This window comes from Schistocerca piceifrons, chromosome 6, assembly GCF_021461385.2.
Source record: "Schistocerca piceifrons isolate TAMUIC-IGC-003096 chromosome 6, iqSchPice1.1, whole genome shotgun sequence".
Taxonomy (NCBI): domain Eukaryota; kingdom Metazoa; phylum Arthropoda; class Insecta; order Orthoptera; family Acrididae; genus Schistocerca; species Schistocerca piceifrons.
In genome coordinates, this window is record NC_060143.1 from 471,243,581 (window position 1) to 471,263,780 (window position 20,200).

Consider the following 20,200-nt stretch of genomic DNA (forward strand, 5'->3'; position numbering starts at 1 on the left):
TACAATTTACTGAAGTTGGTTTAAGAAAAGCTATCTGGCTGTGTTTTAAACTGACCAATCAGGGTCTCAATGTTAACTTTAAGCTCCGCCTACAAAAATTTTGTCTATCCAATGAGAAAAGTTATAGTTTTCGTGGTGTTGCTTGTTTTTAAATGTTTGTTACGTAACAGAGACGCGTATAGTCTCACGCTAAAACTTGCAGCTGGTGTGGCCCTTTTAGTGTTATTGTAAGATCTATACTGTTCTTCTGGAGGGCTCTATCTTTTGACATGGGTGGGGGGTGGTCTTGGCGGTCGGCTGGCCACGTGGGTGTCCGTCCCTTATCGTAGGGCCTCCTAGCCTACACGACTCCGCTGTCGGCTTCTGTTCTCGTTTCTCCCCTCGGAACTGCGTCTGTTTCGCGGTGGGAAGGTATGACATGCATTTAGGCGTTCATATGTTAGTCTGTGATATTCCATTTGCTCACTCGTTGATCATATTACTTTGGTTAATTTAATGTCAGGATTTATTCGGAGCTATGTGACATACTACCGGATTTGCTATCATGTCAGGGTTTTCATGAAAGGTGTTGGATTTGCCTGACACCTTACAACCTTTCCCACTAATAACATGGCCAAAGTATTTTATGTGTGTTTGCACGAAATGTCACTTGCCTATAATAAGCGTTAAATGTTCAGATAATAGCCTGCTGAATACGTCTTCCAAATATCTCACATGCTCTAGTATATCTTTTCAAGGATAGAATGATATCGTCCAAATACATCATGAAAGTTTTCGGCTATAAGCCATCTAGAACGTCATCTAATAACCTCTGCAACACGACTGCATGTTTTCAGCCCTAATGGCATCCATCTGTACTGGTAATGTCCTCGTGGAAGCTTGAAAGCGATCTTGGGGTTACCTGTAGCAGGTGATACCCACTTCTCAGATCTAATGTTCTGAAGTACTGGCACTGTCTATGGTTGTCTAACATTACCGTAGTTTTGGGAATCAAATATATATCCATCACAGTCTTCGCATTCAAGTAGCAGTAATCACAGCACAATCTGTACTTCATGCCACCATCGGTTGACTTGCTTTGGCACCACAACAATATTTGCACCTCATGGGGTAGCACTATTCTCTGTTATACCTTGCACGAACTCGTGATCTATAAACTCTTCCAGTACGGTTTGGAGGTGATTCACTATGTGGTATAGTGTCCTGTAAACAGGCACATTATTGCCTGTAGGTACACAGTGGATAGCAGGTGTAGCTGATAAAGGACCCTTGGTGTTAAATAAATCGCTAAAGCGTAGTAGGAAACATTCCATTACCTGCCGATAACTGCCTCGCAAGTGATCCACATTTTTTGGTAATGCTGATGCATCAACGGTTTGATTGTAGCTCTTCACATCACATGATCTATCAATACTGTCTTCATCTACTACCTCTAAAGTGGCTATCATTAGGCCCTTTTACAGTCTAACCATGTCTAGACGAAAGTTATCAATGCTTACAGAAATAATAAATTCAACATTAATATTACTTACACATGCTATGCTTTTATACACAAAGCGTTGCATTCTGTCTAATGCTTCATTGACTCTACCACATATAATGCTTCCTATAGTACGGTAACAGTGGTAACACCAGTTCCAGTCAGATCACCGAAGTTAAGCGCTGTCGGGCTGGGCTAGCACTTGGATGGGTGACCATTCACTCTGCCGAGCGCTATTGGCAAGCGGGATGCTCTCAGCCCTTTTGAGGAAACTTGAGGAGCTACTTGATTGAGAAGTCTTGTAACCTGACATACAGCCGGGAGAGCAGTGTACTGACCACATGCCACTCCATATCCGCATCCAGTGACACCTGTGGGATGAGGGCGACACGGCGGCCGGTCGATGCAGGAGGAGAGGGGAGTGCGGTAACAACAGAAACCTACACTAACTTTCCGATACTTGCTGATATTTTTTTATGGGAACCAGTCTTTAGCATACGACTTTACCGTTTAGTCAGCAACACCTTCATGAGGGGTGCGCCTTGTGACATTGCCTTACTTGCAGCTGTATCCCTAATGGAAACAAAGTCCCCTTGAAACTTCATGGCCGATTAAAACTGTGTGCCCGACCGAGACTCGAACTCGGGACCTTTGCCTTTCGCGGGCAAGTGCTCTACCATCTGAGCTACCGAAGCTCGACTCACGCCCGGTACTCACAGCTTTACTTCTGCCAGGTTCGCAGAAGAGCTTCTGTAAAGTTTGGAAGGTAGGAGACGAGGTACTGGCAGAAGTAAAGCTGTGAGAACCGGGCGTGAGTCGTGCTTCGGTAGCTCAGATGGTAGAGCACTTGCCCGCGAAAGGCAAAGGTCCCGAGTTCGAGTCTCGGTCGGGCACACAGTTTTAATCTGCCAGGAAGTTTCACATCAGCGCACACTCCGCTGCAGAGTGAAAATCTCATTCTGGAAAGTCCCATTGAGTTCCACTGTATACTGCAAAAGGTGTTCATCGAGAACTTTTAGCTCAAGATAAGCTGAGCACATTTCACCCACATATGGTTACATTTCCACACACTCATGGAAATCTCTGGTTCCAGTGCTGAAACCGAGCAATGTCATACGCAACAAATTTGCGTAGTTGCCACCAACTACAAGCATTTTATGATGTTGGGGCACCAGTTTCCTCCTACCTATAAAGTCCAGACTGATAACTGAAACGTATACTGGTGTGTCTCCCTCCCCCTCCCCCCCCCCAACATTATGTTCCTTGCCTTTTACATAGCCTGACAAGCAGCATATCCTCTGTGCAAGTATTTGTGCAATGCTATGTGCTATTGGGAATGCTTTCCGATGATCGGAGCACTTCTGCTTCTATTTAATGAATGCTTTTATTGATTTTTCTTGTTAAGTTTCCCACAATCCAGTGCTCAGTGTCCAACTTGGCACGCTCATAGTATTCAGATTGCTGTCACTGGTTCCACTTGTGACCTTTACACACACATCCATAACACTTCACTTGTGTAAGGAAAAAAATGGAAAAAATTGCGGTCTGTTCGTATTCCAGAGCGACGTCAGTCTAGTCTAAATCTATTACGACCCTAAAAGCCGCCGCCAAATCCCCGAGATCTTCCATCCTTATCCTACCTGACTTACCTGTGGGGATACTGCATAGAAAGACGACCAAAACCTTATTCTTGGGTACCCGTAGCAGGACGCTATCTGCTTTCGCATCTTGTGTCAGATAGCACTGATATTCTAGATTCTATCTGAAAAAGTTTGACCTATTCCTTACGGTTCTGTATGGAGGTACTCAGCTTTTCCCAGGAAAACCTTATGGTGTTTTTATTATGATGATGTTGTCATAACCCATCATCAAACCACTGGAATGTTACTCCTTTGCTGAAAAATTCGTGGTACAACACATACGTCTTTTCTTCTCCTTCCAATCGTAAATTAGTCACTTGGAGAGTAATCGCTTCTGACCAACCACTCTTTGTTTTGGTAACCTTAACATCGTCGATGAACACAGTTACGTCATCTGTTGACATGTCAGAAGTGTTATTAATGGAGCGGCTGAAGGATCGAGAAGAGGGACGTACACACACCACTGTCTTGGCTTCCTGAGACCCTGGTCGTTACTACTGCACCACAGCTTGTGAAACTTCTGCCTACCTGTGAGGCTCCTCTTTTCCCCGCTGTTGCTGGAAATTTAACGCTTACATTAGTTTTTTCTGCTCTATCAAAGTGACAACAATGTCACCGGTAGTAGCCAGACGTGTGTCTGGGATTCTGCATAATTTCACACTGCCACTTACAAGGACAACAAATAAAAATAGAATACCTGTACGACCAACACATGCACAACAAATACATACCAATGTTTCCGGCGTATCCACAATCCTGTGCATTTAGCAACGTAGCGGGTGTACTGTTAATGGAATGGTGGAAATTTATGCTATACATTCGATCTCACTTGATACTTAACTAACATGGGTAGATGATTTGTTCAAAAAAAAATGGCTGTGAGCACTATGGGACTTAACTTCTGAGGTTATCAGTCCCCTAGAACTGAGAACTGATTAAACCTAACTAGCCTAACGATATCACACACATCCATGCCCGAGGCAGGATTCGAACCTGCGGCCGTAGCGGTCGCGCGGTTCCAGACGATTATTTGAAAGCTGCGCTTAGCCGTGCCCATGGTACCAGCTATTCTGTGTATATTTACTATCTCTGTTGTTATAAATATCGACTAAATGGGTATTGCACTAAATTACTTTGGGGGAATGGGGGTCGGCATATCTGACGTGTTGTGGTGATAAAATATTGTCATTGCCCCACTGCCACATGATGTACACGCTATTATAATGAAATTATTTCACCCTTCGTCTGCGTAGGTACAGACACTACACAGAAGGCGAAACACACTACGCACCGTCGAGATTTTTACTGTAGCAGCTTACACATATTTTGATGTGATACTGAGTAAAATGGAATGATACTGAACTCTAAGCTTAAATGTTTTGCTGTCATTCTCCACTGCAGACATCTACTTCAGTATTGTTGGTATGTATTTCAATAGTAGCCGGACATTTAGTACGTTGCACTGTTCTTTCAAATAAAGGTATTCAGAGGAATCTTACAGCATGAGTGTACCAGAGAATATTGGAAAGACGATTATACACAACACACTTCCAGATTGTGACTGACAGCTGCAGTACACGCAGTGTCTTTACCTTGTAATGAAACAGTCCCATTGCATTGCAGTTCCACTGAGCAAGTCTCAGCCTTGTCAGTCGAAATTTTCTTTCTAAATAAGGCATGCGATCCCAGCTGTATACACATCACATTTTAATGTCCACTACTGTATGTCCAGATACTTTTGATCAGGTAATGTATCCAGATTAAACATAACAAAGTCGCACATATATTCTGCTTTAGTAAGTTTTGTAAGTGAGCACTCTGTTGTTAGTTGGCTTTTATGTATTGTTCACTCCGAGTATTAATAACTGTTTAAGACTGCTGCCTTGTGCTGCCGGTCTGGTTTCTAGAACAAAGACACATCTATCCCAGCTGACGTTGCCAGTGAACAGATACGTGTGTTGTGACTCCAACGTATGAGTATCTGGCAGGTGTGGCAGCGGAGGTGGTGACAGTAATGGTGGCAGATTGATTCTGTTGCAAATGGCGGCTATGTGGTAGGTGCAGAAGCCATCAACTGGAACGGTCCAAACACAATGTGATCTGGACAGTGGGAGAGGTCTTCCTAATTTTTCTTGCTTGAAATAAAGTGCATAATTATACTTTTCCAATCCCGTCCCCAGTAAATTAGTGTCATTTGGCGATTTCCTGTGTCGTGCACACATACATACACACACACACACACACATATATATATATATTCCCGTTTCCCGCCGTTATTTACAAGTTGGCAGTACTATTACGGTGTTACACTCTTCTCAGGCCACCTGATAGTGGTGTCATTTCTAATCCACTAGTAATCCATGGACGTGTCCCTTATAGTGAAATGTAAAATTGGTATGTAGGATGTGTGTATTTGTTGCCCTGAGCTATTTATTTGCCGTGGGGTATTGATGAATTTAATAATATACTTATTGTGGTAACTGAATGAGGGATATCATTGTATTTGTAATAATTTATTAATTGCTTAACATTTAAAGTCTCATGTTTACATTTGACTTAGTATGATGATGATAAAATATGGGAGGACATCAGTAAAATAACAACTAATTGTCCCAAAACTGTAAGAGGAATCATACGTTAGTGTGCCTGCAGAAACCTGCTTTGGACTGGTTAGTCCACCGCAAATTGCTATAACGAAACTGCGATTATTAGCTGAATTTGATGTTTCTGCTGCAGACGCTTCATAATGTTGATCAAACGACGTATGGAGTATGAATTCTAATAAGTCAGTCTCATGACTACTCTACCCAGAAGTGCCATGGTGTTGCCAGATCGCGTGCATATGGTCGGACTACAGAATTGGGGAGGATGCGTCAATTTTTGATGATAAATTATGGTCACATCATAGTTATGTATCACAAATTAGATTATGTTAAAGTGTCTTTCGTACACAGTGAGTATATAAGAGCTCGAGAAAAGTCAGCAGTTTGTTTAGGTAAGGGTCGTTAATGGGGCAGACCAAGTGACTGGTTTGTTTACATAAGGAGAATAATATCTCCATTGTTGCCGTTCTCTCACAGGTGCCCTACTACTTGCTTCACAGACCAATATGAAGCAGACATGTAGCATTTTAGATCTTATGCTTCAGTTTACAAGATACAGAATTAAACGGAGCGTAATCAAGTAATTGTCTACCACATGATTTAGCCAGTTGCCGAGTTGTTGTGTGAAACTGAAAAATCAGCAGAACATAAGACTAAGCATGAACTTGCTGCTAAGAAAGCCAGATGGAGAGAAAGATCAAGATTACTCGGCATACTCCTAAATGATACGTGTCTTTAACGTGGTAGTGGATGTCGCTTTATACACTGTCGGGGTCAAACGTTGTGGTCACTGCTCACTGCGAGACTGAATTCCTCCTGGTGGCGTCACAGGTCAGAGTTATTGACGAGGTGTTGGACGTCAACACCTCATCACAGATGGCTCTGAGCACTATGGACTTAACATCTGAGGTCATCAGTCCCCTAGAACTTAGAACTACTTAAACCTAACTAACCTAAGGACATCACACACATCCATTCCCAAGGTAAGATCGAACCTGCAACCGTAGCAGTCGTGTGGATCCGGAACGAAGCGCCTAGAACCGCTCGGCCATCACGTCCGGCTCCTCATCGCAGAACATGGAGCTCTGTGGCTTTGCTCACTTTGTGAGGCAGAATAGGTAACGATGTGTACCATATCTGACGACAAAGTACAATGTTGGTACATGCACAAGTGTTTCGGAGCACACTGTTGAACGTGGGACTCGGTCCATACGTCTCCCCATTTTGAATCAATGGCATCGTCAATTACGACTGCTGAGAGCACAGGATCGTCGATATAGGATCGTGGATCAATGAAATCGTTCTTTTCTACACCAAGTAGAGCCCAGATACGGTGCCATCCAGATGAATAGCTGTTCGAAACCTGCACTATGCCACAGACACAGGCCGGTGGGAGCAGTATTATGCCTTGCGTGACATTTACTTGGCCTTCTGTGGGATGTATCGAAGTAATCTAATGCACAGTGCCAGCTATGAACGACGTGAATTTTATTGTAGCAGCGCCGGGTAGTGGTGCGGTCTACGGGGCCTTGTTACGGTTCCCGTGGCTCCCCACCGTCGGAGGTTTGAGTCCTCCCTCGGCCTTGGGTGTGTGTGTTGTCCTTAGCGTAAGTTACTTTAACTTAGATTAAGGAATGTGTAAGCCTAGGGACCGCTGACCTCAGCAGTTTGGTCCAATAGGAACCTTCCACAACTTTCCAAAAATACACAACTGGCCATTAAAATTGCTACACCACGAAGATGACGTGCCACAGACGCGAAATTTAACAGACAGGAAGAAGATGCTGTGATATGCAAATGATTAGCTTTTCAGAGCATGCACACAAGGTTGGCGCCGGTGGCGACACTTACAACGTGCTGACATGAGGAAAGTTTCCAACCGATTTCTCATACACAAACAGCAGTTGACCGGCATTGCCTGGTGAAACGTTGTTGTGATGCCTCGTGTAAGGAGGAGAAATGCGTACCATCACATTTCCGACTTTGATAAGGGTCGGATTGTAGTCTATCACATTGCGGTTTATCGTATCGCGACATTGCTGCTCGCGTTGGTCGAGATCCAATGACTGTTAGCAGAATATGGAATCGGTGGGTTCAGGAGGGTAATACGGAAAGCCGTGCTGGACCTCAACGGCCTCGTATCACTAGCAGTCGAGGTGACAGGCATCTTATCTGCATGGCTGTAACGGCTCGTGCAGCCACGTCTCGATCCCTGAGTCAACAGATGGAGACGTTTGCAAGACAACAACCATCTGCACGAACAGTTCGACGACGTCTGCAGCAGCATGGACTATCAGCTCGGAGACCGTGGCTGCGGTTACCCTTGACGCTGCATCACAGACAGGAGCGCCTGCGATGGTGTACTCAACGACGAATCTGGGTGCACGAATGGCAAAACGTAATTTTTTCGGATGAATCCAGGTTCTGTTTACAGCTTCATGATGGTCGCATCCGTGTTTGGTGTCATCGCGGTGAACGCACATTGGAAGCGTGTATTCGTCATCGCCATACTGGCGTATCACCCGGCGTGATGGTATGGGGTGCCATTGGTTACACGTCTCGGTCACCACTTGTTCGCATTGACGGCACTTTGAACAGTGGACGTTACAGATGTGTTACGACCCGTGGCTCTACCCGTCACTCGATTCTTGCGAAACCCTACATTTCAGCAGGATAATGCACGACTGCATGTTACAGGTCCTGTACGGGTCTTTCTGGGTACAGGAAATGTTCGACTGCTGCCCTGGCCAGCACATTCTCCAGATCTCTCACCAATTGAAAACGTCTGGTCAATGGTGGGCGAGCAACTGGCTCGTCACAATGCGCCAGTCACTACTCTTGATGAACTGTGGTATCGTGTTGACGTATGGGCAGCTGTACCTGTACACGCCATCAAGCTCTGTTTGAGTCAATGCCCAGGCGTATTGAGGCCGTTATTACGGCCTGAGGTGGTTGTTCTGGGTACTGATTTCTCAGGATCTATGTACCCAAACTGCGTGAAAATGTAATCACATGTCATTTCCAGTATAATATATTTGTCCAATGAATACCCGTTTGTCATCTGCATTTCTTCTTGGTATAGCAATTTTAACGGTTAGTAGTGTATTATTGAAGATTATCTGCATCTATTCATGTTTTAAAGTTTCACGATGGCGATGGCATCTTCCATTAGGATAACCGTCCGTGTCTCAAGTCTAGAATCGTGCTACTGTGTTTTAACTAAGATGGTAGTCATCTCACGTTGATGTCTCGATCACCAAGTACATCTGATCTGAAACTGATGGAATACATCTGAGACACTTATTGGGCACCTGCTCCGTGCTCGCTAACCTTCGGAACTGCGTCACTTGCGTGAAAACATCTGTTGTCACATACCTGTGGAAGCCTATCTAGGACTTGCCGGTTCCATGCCACGCAGTACTGCTGCATATTGCAGTCCGCAACTGAGTCAAGTTGCTATTTAGCAGGTAGCGATAATTTTTTGGTTCACCAATGTAATGTATAAGGGCTGTTCGTTTATTAACGTCCGACACGGCGCGAAATCGGAACCGCAGTGAAAACTGTTTTGCAAAAATGTATTGGGCAATGTCTGTAACTATATGTCCATCGACCGCGTCATGTCGCTCTTTTCACTTCTGAGCGTATGGTGAGCACACAAAAGTGCCTAGAATATAGTGTCTCCAGCCAAGTGTGAGTGCCTGCTAAGAGATTTCACCTGATTACAAGCTGTCCACATAACGTAACTACCAGCATTTCCTTCTTCAGAACAGTTCTCGGCCGCACGCTGCAGGGGCAATGACCCTCCGTAGTGGCAATAAGTTGATATGGCGGTACGATAAATGGCTGTCAGAACAGCGCCGACTATGTAGAGACGCATTCTTACACATACAGTCAGAAACTCTTGTTTGTTTTTGTCGTACAATGTGACAGCAGCGCTCCAAGCCGACAGAAAGTCACATTTATGAACACCACATCGGATGACTGAGAATAGTATTGTTTACATTGATGTAACACAGTTTTTAAAAATGGAGAGTATGTAGTGCCGTAAAAACCGACACTAACTACAAACTGATATCACATTTGTCTTTCTTTAGTTTCCTATAAGCTGGACAGCTTCAATATGATTCGCTTGTAACTCACTGATATTTACCGAATAATGTCGCTTTCTTTTAAGAATAAAAATTGCTAGTCGCCAACACAATACCTGATCTTTTGCAGAAAGACGTATATCTACTCAGAAAACATGCTGCTTTTATCACCAAACTTCAGTCATATCAGTGAATGTGGAACGAAGGAAACTTGGGCTGTAGCTGAAGAGAAAACCTCACAGATGCAATACTAAAACGTCAAAAAAAAAAATTTTTAAAAAGGCTGTCTCCCACCACAGAAGTTACCGATTCCGCTATTGTTGCTATATCTGAGCCAGAAACGGCAACAATTCTCAACACATTCGCTTTTGAAGCAAAAGTAAGTATATTTAGAAAGATTTTTGTATGGTCGTGAAAAGTGTTGCTAGTCATTAGACTAAACACAAAATTTTTACCCGTCTAGGAAAGTGTGGATCAGAGTAAGGACAGACAACCACGGAATTATGTGCTTTTCATGCTTGAAATATGAGTTTATATTGTTTTACTTTCAGCAGAGTATGCTGCAGTTATACACGCACTGGGAAGTATACCTTCACGAATAAGATGTAGCTGATGTTACTGAATAGTGAGATTCGGTTGTTTTGAAATTTAATTCACGATCATTCGTGTCTCCTGATAATTTCCTAACACAATACCTAACATGTAATAATTATTTCGTTAATTAAGTAGAAAAATAACTCAGAACCAGCGTTAGTCATACGGCAGGCTTTTTCGCCGCCAGGGCCGCTAGTGTCGTTCCGTATGTTAGACGATAACAATCTTCACAGCAGTGAACGTCGCAAATGTACAAGCATACACTGAGGTGACAAAAAGTTTTGGGATACCACCTAACATCATGTTGGACCACCTTTCTCGCGGCATAATGCAGCAACTCGACGTAGAATGGACACAAGAAGTCGTTGAAAGTTCCCCGTCGAAATATTGAGGCATGCTGTCTCTATAGGCGTCCATTACTGTGAAATTGTTCCCGGTACAGGATTTTGTGCACGAATTGACCTCTCCATTATGTCTCATAAATGTTCAGTGGAAATCATGTCGGGCCATGAGGATGGCGAAATGATTCGCTCGAATTGTCCAGAAAGTTGTTCAAACGAATCGTGAACAATTGTGGCCCGGTGACTCGACATCGTTTTTAGAAACATGAAGTCTATTGATGATTGCAGATGGTCTCCAAACAGCTGAAGATAACCATAACAGTGATCGGTTCAGTTGGATACGAGGACTCAGTCCATTACGTATAAACGCAGGCGACACAATTATAGAGCCAGCACCAGCTTGCACAGTGCCGTGTTGAAAACCTGGATCCATTGCTTCGTGGGATCTGCACCACACTCGAACCCAAACATCAGCTCTTACAAACCGAAATCGGGACTCCCAGACGAGGCCACGGTTTTTCAGCCGTCCAAGATCCAACCGATGTGGTCACGAGTCCACGAGTGGCGCTGCTGGCGATGTGCTGCTATTAGCAGAGGTACTCGCTTCGGCCGCCTGCTCCCATAGCCCATTAACACCAAATTCGGCTACACTGTTGAAACGGATACATTCGTCGTACATTCCACATTGATTTCTGCGGTTATCTCATGGAATGTTGCTTCTCTGTCATCACTGACAACTCTACGTAAACGCCGCTGCTCTCGGGTGTTAAATGAAGACCGTTGGACACTGTGTTGTCCAGGATGACAGGTAATGCCTGAAATCTGGTATTCCCGGTACACCCTTGAGACTGTGGATCCCCAAATATTGAATTCCGAAGTGGAATGTCCCATGCGTTTAGCTCCAACTACCATTCTGCGTTCAAACTCTGTTAATTCCCATCCTGCGACCATAATCACTTCGGACACCTTTTCACAGCAACCACCTGGGTACAAATGGCAGCTGCGCCAACGCACTAACCCTGTATACCTTGACACGCGATAGTATCGCATTCTGTATATGTCGCTGTCACATGATTTTTGCCACCTCAGTGTATGTTAGACTGTGGTGGAGAGGTAGCTAGAGGGTGTAGCTAAAAACTTTTGACTTTCACTGTGGTTTCCCTTCGGTTACCGATCGAACTTTAATACACTAACAGCTCTCTCACCTGATTGTTGTTGTTGTGGTCTTCGTCCTGAGACTAGTTTGATGCGGCTCTCCATGCTACTCTATCCTGTGCACCCTTCTTCATCTCCCAGTACCTACTGCAGCCTACATCCTTCTGAATCTGTTTAGTGTATTCATCTCTTGGTCTCGCTCTATGTTTTTTACCCGCCATGCTGCCCTCCAATACTAAATTGGTGATCCCTTTATGCCTAAGAATATATCCTGCCAACCGATCTACCCTACATCCTTCGGAATCTGTTTAGTGTATGCATCTCTTGGTCTCGCTCTACGATTTTTACCCTCCATGCTGCCCTCCAATACTAAATTGGTGATCCCTTTATGCCTCAGAATATATCCTACCAACCGATCCCTTCTTCTAGTCAAGTTGTGTCACAAATTTCTCTTCTCCCCAATTCTATTCAATACCTCCTCATTAGTTATGTGATCTACCCATATAATCTTCAGCATTCTTCTGTAGCACCACATTTCGAAAGCTTCTATTCTCTTTTTGTCTAAACTATTTACTGTCCACGTTTCACTTCCATAGATGGCTACACTCCATACAAATACATTCAGAAAAGACTTCCTGACACTTAAATCTGTACTCGATGTTAACAAGTTTCTCTTCTTCAGAAACGCTTTCCTTGCCATTGCCAGTCTACATTTTATATCCTCTCTACTTCGACCATCATTAGTTATTTTGCTCCCCAAATAGCAAAACTCATTTATTACTTTAAGCGGCTCATTTCCTAATCTAATTCCCTCAGCATCATCCGATTTAATTCGACTACATTCCATTATACTCGTTTTGCTTTTGTTGATGTTCATCTTATATCCTCCTTTCAAGGCATTGTCCATTCCGTTCAGCTGCTATTCCAGGTCCTTTGCTGTCTCTGACAGAATTACAATGTCATCGGCAAACCTCAAAGTTTTTTATTTCTTCTCCATGGATTTTAATTCCTATTCCGAATTTTTCTTTTGTTTCCTTTACTGCTTGCTCAATATACAGGATGAATAACATCGGGGACAGGCTACAACCCTGTTTCACTCGCTTCCCAACCACTGCTTCCCGGCCGGCCGGGGTGGCCGAGCGATTATAGGCGCTACAGTCTGGAACCGCGCGACCGCTACGGTTGCAGGTTCGAATCCTGCCTCGGGCATGGATGTGTGCCATGTCCTTAGGTTAGTTATGTTTAAGTAGTTCTAAGTTCTAGGGGACTGATGACCTCAGAAGTTAAGTCCCATAGTGCTCAGAGCCATTTGAGCCACTGCTTCCCTTTCATGCCCCTAACCTGAGTATTCACTCTAAAAAAATGTCCAGCCTGCTAGCACACAGTACACCACTAATCTGGAAGTACTTGCTACAGTAGCTAAAGGAAGTACAGCTGATGGATTTGTTGCAGGAAGCTCCGGGAACCGAGCCAGCGGATCATAATGCTGGCCCAGCCTCGGAAGGCACCGCAGCCGCCGGAGGAGACATCTGAGGTGAAGAAGAAGAAGATGTCCGAGAGCGGCTCCGAGGTGCCGTCACTTCAGGACAAGACGGTGACGCCGGAAGAGCGCGTCAAGATACGGCAGTCCAAGGCGGAGGCGGCACATTTCGGCCGCGCCACAGAGCGGGCCAAGCTGGCTTCGCGCTGGAGGCACGCCAAGGTAGACAGTCTCAGTTCAAAGGCGTTCAATGACGTTAGCCGCATTTGGGCATTGAAATCAATCAGTGGCAACAGGTGAAAATATGTGCCGGACCGGGACTCGAACATGGATCTCTTAACGCGAAACGTCGCTTTAATTGCCTCGGCCAGCCGAGCACGCTTCCCACCCGATCCAGATTCCCAGCCTGATACACGCTACTAGCGTAGCGTCACCTACTCGTAATACCCACTCTTGCTGTTTGGGATTGCCGTAAGAGGTCGGGCTTGGTGTGCATCCCCACTGAAAGAATGGATCTTCGGTCCTCGCATCTTACTGGTATATGTATGGACACAGACACCTTTACGTATAAACCAAGGGCTCTCCTGTCTGTGTAGGAGAGTAGTATGTCATGCATTGAGCAGTTCTCTACAGGTTGGGGGGGGGGGGGGGCGGGGTTGTTTGGGGGAAGAGACCAAAATGCGAGGCATCGGTCTCATTGGATTAGGGAAGGACGGGGAAGGAAGTCGGCCGTGCCCTTTCAAAGGAACCATCCCGGCATTTGCCTGAAGCGATTAAGGGAAATCACGGGAAACCTAAATCAGGATGGCCAGACGCGGGATTGAACCGTCGTCCTCCCGAATGCGAGTCCAGTGTGCAAGCCACTGCGCCACCTCGCTCGGCTCTCTACAGGTAGACGCTAGGGTGAAAATTCTAGTGGCATGTCCTCTCGAACATTTTCGGTGACGACCGCTTTCGTACATACTCATTTATCCACCACCTCTACTCAGTACTACAAAATGTATTTAGTACTACCCGCGAGAATACAAACAACTGAATTTATTTGTTAACGCTCATCACTATTAATTTAAGTTTAAGAATCAGGATGATTAGTAAAGGTTGCTGCTTCCATGGCGAATACAAATTTACATTACTCATAACGATTTAGCAGGCGACGGATCTCGACAATAATTGCGTTTTTACCAAACGACATCACACACAATCCCATACTAGGATTAATTAATACCCTATAAAAAACTAAATTACTTTCAGAAATACAGGGGAGATCCTAAATGTGTGCTAGCTAGGCGGCAACCGCACTCTCCGTCTTTCACAATTTACACCAGTACGTACCCTGTGCGGCCAATGTCATTAGGTTGTAAAATAGGAGCCATTGTTATAAGCTTTCGCTGATATGTTGCTGTTCTGTAATACAATGGCTGTGCAACGTGAAGAGTAAGGAAATAAATGAAACAGTAATAAGAACTATTGTGACTGTGTGCTCGCACCTCGGACTAAAGGAAGTATGTCATAAAATTTGTAGTATATACTGTTAATTAATTTACAACATACATATAACAAATTATATTTTCCTAAAGGGTGTCGATGAGGCCAACACAGAAGTTTAACATAGTTATTCAGGGACCTAAAATGGAAATCCTTGGAAGGAAGCTGACGCCGTTCTCGCGAAAGCCTGGGTAATAAATTTACGGAACCGTTCTTTGAGGACGACTCTGTGACATGGGGACCATAAGAATGAGATAAGAGAGAACAGGACGAGCAAAGACACTTATTTTTTCTGTTGATAAATACAAGATTGGAATGGCACAAAAAATTACTCACACTGATACGAACTACCGTCCACAGTGCACTGTACTTCAGCTGGGAGATAGTACACGTGCTTTGTCTGATATTGGATGTGTCCACCTTTACGACGAACTGGATTCTACAGGGGACACTTTCAATGAAGTGTCTGAATGTCCGTGGAGGAATGGCAGCCCATTCTTCCTCAAGCGCAAAAACCAGAAAAGATATTGATGTTGGATTCTCTGCTCTGCAGTGAAACAGACAATCTATGTCGTGCCAGAAGCGTTCCATTGGGTTCAGGTTGGGGCTCTTGAAAGCTCAGTCCACAAACCATTACCACACAGATGCTGCTTTATGACAGGGTGCACTTTACGCTGACACAAACAAGCGTCGTCTCCGAAATGTTTCTGTAAAATGTGTTCATATCCTTCTGTATGCAGAGTTTTCTTAAGCGCAGTAAGGTGACCATAAACTAACCTCGTAAAACACCCCTGTACCATAACATCATCTCCTCCATACTTCACTGTTGGTGCTATACATGATGGCAAGTAACGTTCTCCAGGCATTCGGCAAACAGATACCATTCTATCGGATCGCCACTGAGTGTAGAGGAATTCACTTTCTAGTGGTGTCGCTCTTTACGCCACCTCAAGCGTCGCTTAGAACTCAATACAGAAATGTGTAGCTTATGAAGAACTGCTTGACCATTGTACCCAATTCCTTTTAACATCCCATATACGATCATTGTGCTACCTGGATTGCCAGTGGCACTTTGAAACTCAAGAGTTATTCTTTCTGTTGCTTCATGATGTGCTCGGAGGCCCCTGTCGGTCAGTAAATGATGCCTGCCTGCTCTTGGCTTACAAGGAGAGCACGCCTACTCGTCATCGCCGAATTCGTCCAAATTCATGCTACATGTAGGGCGTGGTGAGACAAGAAAGTGCCCCAAGTGGAAACTCCAGATGACCAAGCTTTAGGAAATAAAAGGAATTTTTATACGGATCTGTCACCTTGTGCATCTTATCAGCTGTCACTGTGAGAAGGCGTTTAGGAAGTGGTGTTTGGCTCAGCGGTAAGAGCTTATATGCGCAACGAAGATGTCGCAGTTTCAACTCCGCCCGGTGGCCAATAATTTTGTGCTTCTTGGCAATGCGTACACTACTTCATCACAATTAACCACATCGTATACGTTATTTTATTAATTTGTAGAAGCACAAAAAGTACAGGCATAGGATGAAATGCGGGACTGCAAAACATTTAACAAGGGATTGTAGTTTACGCGTTCACGGGAACGTCGATTTACATACACGGCGTTCCCGTGTACGCATTAACTACAATCCATTTGTACTTTTTGTGCTTCTACAAATTAATAAAATAAGATATACGATGTTATTAACTGTGATGTCAATAGTTTACGCATTCTCAAGGAGCACAAAAATATTTGCCACCGAGCGGAGTCGAAACTGCGACCCCTTCGTTACGAATCTGAGCTCTTAAGGCTGAGCCAAGCAACGCTTGCGAAACTCCCTCTCACAGGGACAATTGTTAAGGTGCACATGGTGACAGATCAAAATTCTTTTTATTTCCTAAACTTTTGGCCATCTGGAGTTTCCCTTTGGGGCACTTTCTTGTCTCACCACGCCCTACATGTACATTTGGACGAATTCGGCGATGACGAGTGGGCGTACTCTCCTTGTTACCTGTGATTCTTCTTAGGGTTTCCACTTCAGTCCCATCCCCAACAGTACACCTGAGCAACTTTTAGAAGGGTTGAAATGTTCCTAATATGTTTGTTACTCGAGTAAATGCCACCACTAGTGAACGTTCCAAGTCACTGAGCTAGATGACCGACCGATTCTGCTGTTACCACATCTTGGAAGGGGGCTCTCCCGTTACGTCTAGTTGTCAAATCTGCATTACATAGAGATGTACAATATTTTTGTTCAGATAGTACAACGTTCATGAATATAGTTCAAAGGAAACGAAAACCTTGCATCAGCTCCTTAATTTCTAAATATGCATACAGTTTCATCGTAAGATTCTGTTCCTGTCGTATGCCACAAAGTCACTGTTTTCACTCTGTGCTATGGTATCATCCGTCATTTCTAAGTACATCAGATACCAATCATATTCCCACTAGCGCTGAACGTTTTGTCCGTTGTTGTTGGTGAAGACTTAGTACATTTTACGAGTCACATGAAACAATCACATCAGGTCAGTACAAGGTGAAAGAAAATTATTCACTCCATTTTAAAACCTACATGCGGCCTTGAGCATACGTCGAGAAACAATAAATTCTACAAAGCGAGTTGTGGAGTTGCAATTTTATGACAATATACCCGCCCGTTCATCGGTTGCTCACTCTTAGATAATACAGAACTTTCTGTTACGTATTTCAGTTACAAAAATCTCTGTTACTTGACGTGACTTTCTGCCAGCATTAACAGCATGACTGGATTCCAGATACTGTCTCATGCGAAAACTTTTCTCATTGTTTTATTTGTATCTTTATCTTCCCGTTAGGGTTTGAGTTGCTCATAATAATAACTGAATATGAGTTTGTCATCAACCATCAACTGCTACTGTAGTACAGAAACAATACTTAGTGTTACTTTCTGTCACTACGTATAAACATTATGTTAGTAGTGGATCACTGCAGTTTTAGAAAGGAGTAAACATTGGACGACGCATCACTTTCGTTGATGTCAGCATCAATACTTCCTTGTCATCGTGGAAAGAATATTATCCTAATGCAGTAGCACATACCACATTTCAATGACATGTTTCAGCCCTTCCATATCTCCAAGGTCATTATGGGTATCACATACGGCCACATGCACCGGGAAATCAGACACCCCCCCCCCGCCGCCCCTCCCCCTCACCACGGCAGCCATGTGAAGAGAATAATTTAATATATAACGCCGACTTAATCGTCAGATACAATAAAGCATCTGAATGCCTAAAATACTAAAAATTTTGGCAACAATGCTTGCATTACTGACTTCCTAAAATTCGTTTAGGGACTGGCTCACCAGTCACATTGGTAACATTTATTTGCTGTTATCTATCATTCGCCATGGAATATTGGAACGAGTAGATACCATATTTCACTGTAAATAGCGAAAAACCAGCAACTACTTATAAAATGTAAATAACGGATTAGGAACACACAGCCGTGAGATTTTCCTTAAATACTATCCTGCAAAACTTGAAAACGCGAAACAAAATCAAGTTCTGTTTCTCTTCGAAAAGTTCCTGTCAACAGCAGAAGGCTGCACTGTAGAAAACGTGCATAGTTTGATCTTTTGTACCACAATTTTCTTACTTCGACTAACGGATGGCAGCCCCACAGTAAATACGCATTGTTTGTTTGTTGTAGCATGATTACTTACCGTTACGAACTGAACTGTAGAGAACAACATCAGCACTGGTGAAAACGAAATTTGTTCGTTTCGAAGTAGAACACTTGGTTCACAACGCAACTGAATCATAAATTAGTCATGTTCCGCGTCCATGGTGCTTCCAAAATACTACATTATTCCTTCCAACAATTCTCTACATCAGTGATGATTCTCAAGTGCCACGGTATTCTAGAATGTCTGCTAAAATAAGTCCTCAGTGTAAACGAAGTGCCGGTATCATAATGTTAATTTCCACATATACACACAGTCGCCAAATTAATGCCCAACATTCAAAGTATGTATTCCAGTGCTAGTTTTCCATGCCTAATAACATCTGACATTTTAGAAGGTAGGCATAAGGAATCAATGTTGTAAAACTAACCCGCAGAAAAAGAAGTGTTAGCTAAAATAGCAAAGTAAGCAGGCAAACACATAAGCAAGCTGGCATGCTAAATGTAACTAATTAGGTCTACTCTTGATGTAAGCCACGTTACAGCATCAAATCAAATATTTCCGCATTGAAATTGGTCTCAAGCATCGTTTTAGCTGATATCATTAGCTTCTTCCCTATCCTTTCCTTTCTCCCCCTCCACCTTCAATTTCAATAATAATCATTTCGTGAAGTACTAACCACATAATAAAGGAATATTAATGTTTATTTCATCATTTTATACGTCATAAAAATAAAAAATATTCGCGTTTTGAATTTTGTTTTTCTGCCCCGTGGTCAAAATCATTTTCCCGAAGCTGGGGCAAGGCGATACTTCTGAATTAATTTTTAGAATTGACAAAATTGTTGTGATTGTTTGAAAATAAAAATGTATGAAATTACGTGCAGTAAAATAAACGGCTATGCTATTAACGCGCGCAAAAAGTATTAGTTTTTAGAAATATGTTAACTCATAACACCATCAATTTTCCTGTTCCCCTACATCCTTACTGTGCCAATCTGAGAAGCAACGCCTATTGTCCGTCAATGCCCTTCAGGCGTTAGGATACGGATTGGTTTTGTTTGTGCTTCCGTTTCCTTAGTGCTGTCACATGTCTACTTTTGACGCTTATCTGAGCTAAACTGGAGATATGACTGAAGGAGTTGTTGTGTGTTCCGTTGCTTTGCAGGAGGAGAAGGCGGCTCGGGAGGCGGCGGCAAAGGCCAGGGCCAAGGGCTACCTGGGCAGGGCCAGCTCCTTCGCAGCTGCGCGCCAGGCAACACAGAAGGCGCTCAGCACGGTGGCCAGCGAACGCCGATAGTGACGTCATCAGCTGTAGGCTCACGACAAATTCCCAAACAACAGCAAATACAAGCCAGTCGTCTTTCGTTTTGTGACCAAGAAATACGCTACCCTCCATGTGTTTGAAGCATTAGTAATCTATAAATTTCGAAATGATTAAAATTATGCTGTATTATTGACATGTCTTCTATAAAACCTTAGAGTAATGTTACAGCGGCATGCACTGGACGTTGTAAGAGATGCCTAGCAAAGATAATTAGATCAAGAAATGTCACAATTCCTTAGAGTTATTTGCCGGCCGGAGTGGCCGTGCGGTTCTAGGCGCTCCAGTCTGGAACCGAGCGACCGCTACGGTCGCAGGTTCGAATTCTGCCTCGGGCATGGATGTGTGTGATGTCCTT

General features: G+C 43.8%; 1 protein-coding gene across 1 annotated transcript; it reads left to right on the forward strand.

Annotated features, from left to right (window-relative positions):
- Positions 1–13,382: 13,382 nt before the first annotated feature.
- Positions 13,383–19,894, forward strand: LOC124802418. Its single transcript, XM_047263183.1, has 2 exons — positions 13,383–13,603; positions 19,687–19,894. Exons 1-2 carry the CDS (start codon positions 13,385–13,387, stop codon positions 19,816–19,818), a joined length of 351 nt encoding a protein of 116 aa, XP_047119139.1. The 5' UTR covers positions 13,383–13,384; the 3' UTR covers positions 19,819–19,894.
- Positions 19,895–20,200: the final 306 nt, after the last annotated feature.